Raw genomic sequence first — 8,662 nt, forward strand, 5'->3', positions numbered from 1 at the left:
GGACGGCTCAGCCCCCCCGCCAGACCCGCCCTCTGCTGCTGGTGCCGTGTAGCATATGTGTATCCAGGACAGGGAGTCGATCTCCAGAAGATGCTAACATTTTGTTTTTTGCATCCTGTCAGAACAGCCGAGGAGAAAAGATCGTTTATTAATTCACACTCGCGTTTAATCACCCCAACGGCGCGTTTATGGTCTGCGAAACTGTCCACTTCCTGCCTGTGATTTTTACAGATGCCTGTCCCTGCCAGTCTTTTGTCTGACTGCGTTTGATATCTCCCTCTTTGTTGTTTCCATGACAACGTTGCAGGACAGGCATTGATTGACAGGGATCGTCAAAGGGTTCCCTGGCGACCCGCTCATTGTTCCCAGCCCCTCCCTGCCGCAGCCTGTGTTTTGTCACTCACCCAAGGATATTTCTGATGTGCTGCTTCTCATTCCTGCCGTCTGTCTGTCACCGAGGACGCATTAAGCTCTGACAATTATTGAGCTTTAGCTTTTTTCCCTCCTCTCGCTGACTCACGTGGGTAATTTCTGCTCGGTTTGCACTTGTTTCCGTGGGCTCGTGGAGAATAAATATCCCTCCTCCCGATGCTGCGTACACTAAATGGCTGATATGTAGTTGATAGCCTCCGCTCTTGGAGACAGGTTAGCATGGGGGAAGGAGCGGCAACACGAGACACTGCAGACGTGTTGTAGAGAGTATGGCGCATAATGCTAATCTGCTGTGTTAGGGATTTTCAGGAGTTTTAGAAACTGTCTCGGTCTCAGACTGTCAGTGGGATTGAAGCGCAGCCAGGTTCTCCTGTAGTGCTCTCATTTCCCTGAAATCCTGTCAGGCGCCGGGGAGATTGGGGGGGTGTTGCTCATTTGGAGAAGGGTGCATCGGTGGTGCGCGTAAACTCGGAACAGGCAGTATCACGGTCTGCGGCTTCAGGTCTGCGCCAGAGGAGCTAAACGCGCGAGCCGCAGAGCACGTGAAGCACGCGCGCCTCCCTGCACGGGAAGGTGAGCACGCGGGCCGGCGTGCATCCGTGAGCAGGCACTTAGCGAGGCGCCGCTCACACGCACACGCATGCACATCATCGCACAGTCGCAGCCGACGGTGCAGCTGCTCGCCGCTCCCCCCACCCCCAACCCAGCTCCGCTCAGGCAGCAGTAAATGGTGCCAGTGTATATATATCAGGTATTATGTCCACTTAGATTATGATATGACAGGTTAGCGTGCCGCTCGAAGCTGACAGCACATCTGTTTCATCAGGAGAGACTGATACTGGCATCTAGGACACACATCTCACCATGCAGGAAGGAGATAAAGGAAGAAGCTAGGGGGCCGTCTTTCCTGTCTCCCTCGCCCTCTCTCCCGTGCACCCGCCCCTCCCCACCCGGCATCCCCACCACCTCCTGTTCATTTCATTTTCTTTGCTTTCCCTCCATGTCGTCTCTTCACTCACTCGTTCTCCTCTTCATCGCTCCCACTTACCAACGGGCACGGGCACGTGCACGCAGGCGTACATAATAATGGTCCAGCCTTCCTGCGTTTAAGGGCCAGACCCGCAACATCTGTCTTTCCTGTTTGTTTCTCCAATTTGATCCTTTTTTTTTTGCTTTCTTCTTGTAATGCTCGCCACCAAGAACTGCTTGTGCCATTTTGAGTCACCCGGGCGTCGTGTATTACTTTAAATGCATAAACCGCCTGGCCCACACTTTCATCATTCGCTGTGGCGCGTTCAATCCAGCGACCGCTGCTTTGCTAGTTCCCACTCATTAGCCGGAATGAAAGTGACCTTCAGCCCGTCGAAACGAGTTGGGAACAGCTGCTGCGTCTCCAAGTGATTGTTTTGTTTCTGTCCCTCTCTGATCAGTTGCATAACTGAACATGTGAGGAGCCGGACTTGACACACTGGATGACTGAGAAGCAACAAAGCTCGGGGAAGACGGAAAGGCAGAGAAAGGGCAAATGGAACATGCAAACATGCAGCTGGCTAACAAGGCCGAGCAGCCAGTCATTTCTTTGGGAATATGAGGCGTGTGTGGCGGAATAGGGAGCTGGGAAGGGAAAGGACAACTGTCAGAAACTCACTGACTTATTTTTCCCTCGGAGGCTTTTTTTCTCGACTGGCTTTCAGAGCCACATGTGTGTAAAATACACAAAAATGTGTTCACTCACGCATGCACACAGACACAGCATAAAAGCCCACATTTCCCATCATTGAATATTCCCTCCCTGTTATTTTGATAGTGGTTTCTGTCGGCGCGCTGTAAATGTTTAATTTCAGCGAGCTGACCTCTTTTTTCTACTTTGTCCTCTTTTTTTGTTTCCCTCTCCTGCTCTCCTTCTCTCCAGCTTACATGCCCGAGGATGAGCTCAAGGCAGCCACTCAAGATGAAGAGGAGCACCTGCAGGACGACGGCCTGTCACTAGACGGCCAGGACAACGAGTTCCTGTGCAACGAGGAGGAGGAAGACGCGGACGGAGGCCAGCCGACCAGTTACAGAGACTCCCCACTCAGCAATGGCACGAACCACGACGCTGGGTACGGGTCCCCGCTCAGCGACGCCAGCGACCGGCTGCCAGACTTCAAGAGCAACTCTTCGAGAGAGGGTCAGGATAGGGAAGGCGCCGCTTTGCCTTTCCGCCCCAATAACGGCCTCTCGTTCCAGGACAGTCTGGCACAGATGAAAGCCGTCTATGCAAACCTCCTGTCTGATGCCTCTTGGTCCAGTATTACAATGGACATAATGAAGTCGAAGTCCGATCCAGCTAGCAGTGTCAACAGTGCCCTTACCCCTCCACAGTCTGCCTCTACTGCTGCTGCCTCCACAACAGCCACCCCGAGCAAGAACAGCGGGGCCAGCATAGCTACCAGTCACCATAACGGCCGGAGCTCCAGCAACGCCGTCAACCACACGAGCAGTGCAAGTGGGAACATTAACGGCACAGCGGCGTCCTCTGTTAGCAGCCAAAGTACAAACAGTGGGAGCAGCAGCGTCGGAGCGAGCAATGGTGGGGGCGTGGCCTATGACTGGCACCAGGCCGCACTTGCCAAAACTCTTCAACAGACCCCTTACCACCTTTTACCAGAGCCTAGCCTTTTCAGCACCGTGCAGCTGTATCGCCAGAACAACAAGCTCTACGGCTCCGTTTTCACCGGCGCCAGCAAGTTTCGCTGCAAAGATTGCAGCGCCGCCTACGACACGCTGGTGGGCCTGACGGTCCACATGAACGAAACGGGCCACTATCGAGACGACAACAAGGAAAAAGAGGAGGAGCAGGGGAAGCGCTGGTCCAAACCCCGCAAGCGCTCGCTGATGGAGATGGAGGGGAAGGAAGATGCCCAGAAGGTGTTGAAGTGCATGTACTGTGGCCACTCCTTCGAGTCTTTGCAAGATCTCAGTGTTCATATGATAAAGACCAAGCATTACCAGAAAGTGCCTCTTAAAGAACCAGTGCCGGCCTTGGCCACTAAACTGGTGCCCAGTTCAGCTAAAAAACGAGCTCTTCAGGATGCCGTAGTCTCCCCGTGCTCCCCAGACTCTGTTCACACCGGCGGCGTTGGCGGCAGCGTGTCGCTCGGCGACATCGGCAAAGATGCTAAATCTGCGGCTAATCCGTACGTGACTCCCAACAATCGCTATGGTTACCAAAACGGAGCCAGCTACACCTGGCAGTTTGAAGCCCGTAAAGCGCAGATCCTCAAGTGCATGGAGTGCGGCAGTTCCCACGACACGCTCCAGCAGCTGACCGCCCATATGATGGTGACGGGGCATTTTCTGAAGGTCACAAATTCTGCTTCCAAAAAGGGCAAGCAGCTGGTTTTCGATCCGGTGCTGGAAGAGAAAATTCAGTCTATTCCACTGCCGCCGACCACCACTAGACTACCTGTTCCCGCTAGCGTGAAGTCCCAGCCGGTGTCCCCTGCCTTGTCCTCTGGCTCGGAGGACAGGAGGGAAGCGGGTGAGGAGGAAAAGTCAGAAAGTGGTGAGCCCCTGGAGAAGAAAATCAAGGAAGAGAAAGAGGAGCCAGGTGAGAAATCTGAGACAGATGCTACATCATATAAATATCTTAGAGAGGAGGATCTGGAGGAGACACCAAAGGAGGGTTTAGATATTCTTAAGTCCCTTGAGAACACTGTATCCAGTGCCATCAGCAAGGCTCAGACGGGTACACCCACGTGGGGTGGATACCCCAGCATCCACGCGGCGTATCAGCTGCAGGGTTCCATTAAGAATTCTGCTACTGCTCTGCCCCCGATGGTCCAGAGTGTCCAGATGCAGCCGGTCTTTAACAGTGGGCTGCGAGGCCTGGTAAACGACCCAAACTCCGTCATACAGTCGCCTCAGAGCCCCTCCTCCCCTACTCCGCTCAGGAGCAACGTCAGTGCCATGGAAGAGCTGGTGGAGAAAGTGACGGGGAAAGCTAGCGCTGTAAAGAAAGAGAAGGAGGAAAAGATGGTAACTGCGGAACGATGTCGGCTTCCTTCTTTAGTGAAGTCCCCCTCTCCTGCACTGAGAGAGCAACGAGAACTCTTAGCGTCCCCGAATGACCTTTCTGTAGGTAAACACAAATCTGGCCTGAGAAGTAGCAGCCCTGGAAGTGTAGATTCAGAGGTCATCTGCAAGAAAGAGCCCAAAGAGAGCCTCGTCGACGGCCACAGTAACAATTCAAAGAACAGCTCTGAGCCTTGTCAGTCCCCGGTAATGAACGGCAGCAGTCTAGGCATCATCACCGATCACTCGCCGGAAAGTCCTTTCATCAGCCCCCTCAGTGCACTCCAGTCAATCATGAACACTCACCTCGGTAAGGCTTCCAAACCCGTAAGCCCGGCCGCAGACCCGCTATCTATGCTTTATAAAATCAGCAACAGCATGATGGAGAAGCCGTCGTTCACCCCAACTCCTCAGGGCAAACCCGCTGAGCCCATCAACCACTATCAGTTATATGAAAATAATGACCAACCTATAGACCTGAGTAAAAATAAGAGCAACAGCAGCAGTGGCGGTCGCGCGCTGCTCACCAACAGTAGTCTAAATGGGAATAAGCCCCTGGTCTCCCTCCCTGACCCGGTCTCCTCCCCTCTGCGAGAGAACGCGCTGATGGACATTTCCGATATGGTGAAAAACCTCACTGGGCGGCTGACGCCTAAGTCTTCTACCCCCTCCTCCATCTCCGAGAAGTCGGACGCCGATGGCAGCACGTTCGAGGACGCCCTCGAGGACCTCTCCCCCGTGCAGAAGAGGAAGGGGAGGCAGTCCAACTGGAACCCCCAGCACCTCCTCATCCTCCAGGCGCAGTTTGCCTCCAGCCTGCGGGAAACCTCGGAGGGCCGCTATGCCATGACTGATCTGGGACCCCAGGAAAGGGTCCACATCTGTAAGTTCACCGGCCTTTCCATGACCACCATTTCCCACTGGCTGGCTAACGTCAAGTATCAGCTGAGGAGAACTGGAGGCACCAAGTTTCTCAAGAACATGGACTCGTGCCAGCCCGTGTTCCTCTGTAGCGACTGTGCCTCCCAGTTCAGGACTCCCTCCTCCTACATCAGCCACCTGGAGTCTCACCTGGGCTTCAGCTTGAAGGACCTGTCCAAGCTGTCAGCCGAACACCTACGGGAGCAGCAGGCTGCCTCAAAGGTGATCACAGACAAAATGACATTCGGCAGCCCGCTGTCGGCCCTCGCCACGCCGGAGGACGACACGGGCTCGGTGTACCAGTGCAGACTCTGCAATCGGACATTCGTCAGCAAGCACGCAATCAAACTGCACCTCAGCAAGACCCACGGCAAGTCACCGGAGGACCATCTGGTGTTTGTGACTGCTCTGGAGAAGCTGGAGAAGCTTGACAAGATGGAGAAGGTTTAAGCGGGGGTCTCGAGTGGAGGGTCGAGACTGACAGCTGTGGAACCCAGTAGAATCTCATTGCACTAAAATGACATTGTTCAGTTACTGCACTGGGCCGAACTGAGCCGTCAGGAGGAGAGAAAAAAACAAGAGGTCTTCTTAATTTGTTTTGTTGTGATAACTGCCTGACTGGACCATGTCTTTTCATGTTGGTTTCTTTTTTTTCCCCCCTTGGCCAAGCTTTTTTACACTTATTTTGTAATATATTTATATTCTATTTGTCCGACCTGTGCATGTATTTTAGTGAATCAAGGTTGAAACGTGACATTTTAACCTTTTCATGGCGAAAATACAACTACTGCTTCAATGGTGTGGAAGGCCGGCGGGTGGGAAGTGATGGAAGATGAAACTGTACAATACTTGACATGAAGAAGGTGGAAATTAAATGTATACACCAAAAGAATGGAAGAACTTTCAGAGAGACTGAAGTAGCACCTTAGACAGTTTTGTTTCTAATTGTAAAGAGATGTTTTGGAGTATCTCGAGATTGATAATAAAAGCCCCTCCCCCCTTTTTCGGGTTGCTCTGGCGACAGCGTTTCGTGATGATGTATGGCTCGTTCGTACTGTCGGTGTCTTCGAAAAAGAGAACTTTTTTGGGGGGTAGAAAAAAAAAAAAGAAATGCTGCTTCTGGTGACGAGTCAGTGAACGGCTGTCCGTATGCAAGTTTGCTCAAAAAATAAGAAGCTGTTCTTCGTTGTGAAGTTCCACCTCATAGCAGTTTTCCAGCCGTTTGGTTTGTTACAACCTCCTCTTTCTAAATATGTGGCTTTATTGGACTGTAAAGAGATCCCTTACCTGTAAAATAACGAGCAGTGAGCACTCCATGAGACATATCCCACCAACGCCTCCACATTCTTTGTATCTTAAGGTGTGTGCATTCTCTAACTTTTATATTGTCATTTTATATACAAAAAGTGTCAAAAATGGAAGAAAAAAACCCCAACAGATGGTGTACATAGATATATGCTGTAGAGCTACGAAATGTCATTTTTTAAAGAAAATACAAATTTAGCTTCTTTGGCTCGGTTTACAGAAATGATTTTAATTATACTTGCATCCGATTTGATGCATGAAATGGTGTGGAAAATAAATAAGCGATGCACAATGACTATACATTTCAATGTTTTATCGATGATATTGTAAAAAAAAAAAAGAAACTTTGTTTTGTTTTGGTTTTTTTGTTGTTTTTTTTTTAGCTGCGATTAGTTTGTTCGGTTACTTTATCAATTGTAAAATAAACCTCGGCGCAGTTGTTAACAGTCTGATATTTGTAGTTGTGTGTTCCTTCATGGTGGTGCACCAGACTTGATGTGTATAAAACTTAATTCTGTAGCATTTGCATTGCGAAAATTAAAGCGGTCACACACATAACAAATCCTAAACCGGTGTAAGAGGAGTCATTTGTTTGCTTATGCTTTAAGAAATCTGCTTTTTTTAAAAACAAAAAAACATCTTGGCAACAGGTCTATTTTTATGCTGACGACGTTTGAAAGAAGAGTTACTTGTGTCATACTCATAACTGATGACTAAGCCGAATCACACTGCCGAAGATTTCTAATGATGAAGATGACGGGAACGATAAGCCTGTGAGGGTGCCTATTGTGCTGCGAGGAACCCATGCTAGGCTTGTGACTGGCCTTTGGAGGGCCCGCTCTGAAAGAATCAGTGTTATATTTATGACAGCGGTGTACTTTTGTCTGTCTTCCTAGAACTAAATCAGATGGGTGTCTGTTCCAGACTCCTGACTGGCCGCAACGAGCGAACCAATAATAATAACCATTCAGATGGCGCGCCAGTAACAATCTGTCCTTTTCTGGTCCGTCACTTGAGATTCCGCTAACGAGGAAATGTCAGACATGTCATGCTTGAATCGCATGAACATAAAATATCTCTTATCCGAAGCCACATGTCAGTACGCTTAGCCGCCGCTAATTAGCTGGTGCTGCTAAGTTGCTGCACAGATTGAACCCCGACATGCAGCAAATCAATACTGAGCAGGTTTACCTGGAGAGAGACGTCAGCCAGCGCGTGTACGGCCGGTGCACAAATGCACCTTAATTATGGGATGGATCCTTTATCTGTGACGCAACAGCTGGGCAGGACTGGAGAGGTAGGCCCGCTATGCTATCGCTTGTTTGCAATTACTGGTCAATGCAACACCAACAAGTTAAAGTGTTCAATGTTTCTTGGAAAATTGGCCACTTCTCGTGCATTTCTCTTTCATAATATCCACACCCTCTGTTTTTTCTTAGTGGTATTTTCTATTCATTCTATGCCACGACCTCCGCGTCACCCTTGCTCGACAGTATGGCGCCAGCAGCAGGCGCTCCTCCTCGGGCAGCCCTTCAGGTAAAGTGCGTGCATCAGGAATTTGATCCCATCTCGCCCCAATGTTTCAAGTTTCGGATGGAGTCCTTACAGTAGCAGCCTTTGTGCGGCTGACGCCACGCTCGGGCGTTGTGGATTCCGCAGCCCGCGCCCGCAGCGTGCTCCGCGTCGCCCGAGTCAGCCGCACAAACACCAACTCTCTGCTGGGTTTTTGCCTTCCCTTCCTCCTCTTTGTGCAATTACACACCTCCTCGATCTGACTGCTCCTCGCTGCATTGATACACGCGCTCCCTGACAAAGGAAACACATGCGGAGGTGCAGATTAGCTCAGCTGAAGGTGCAGCTTCCACAGAAAAAAGAGAGAGGGGGGGGGGACTGCAGGAGTTGGGCTGTAAAACAAACAAGACAGATAAACAAGCTACATTTGGAGGAG

The 8,662-nt window shown here is 50.7% G+C and overlaps 1 protein-coding gene across 3 annotated transcripts in view; it reads left to right on the plus strand.

Moving 5' to 3' along the window:
• The window catches only part of LOC130532229 (teashirt homolog 1-like), a 31,446-nt gene extending 24,163 nt beyond the window's left edge, over positions 1-7,283 (plus strand). For all 3 annotated transcript variants that reach the window (XM_057044702.1, XM_057044703.1, XM_057044701.1), the window contains exon 3: positions 2,345-7,283. In XM_057044702.1, the coding sequence (XP_056900682.1) occupies positions 2,345-5,859 (3,515 nt within the window). In that variant the 3' untranslated portion in view covers positions 5,860-7,283. The remainder of the gene's footprint in view (positions 1-2,344) is intronic.
• The last annotated feature ends 1,379 nt before the right edge of the window (positions 7,284-8,662 follow it).

This window comes from Takifugu flavidus, chromosome 10, assembly GCF_003711565.1.
Source record: "Takifugu flavidus isolate HTHZ2018 chromosome 10, ASM371156v2, whole genome shotgun sequence".
NCBI classification, from domain to species: Eukaryota; Metazoa; Chordata; class Actinopteri; order Tetraodontiformes; family Tetraodontidae; genus Takifugu; species Takifugu flavidus.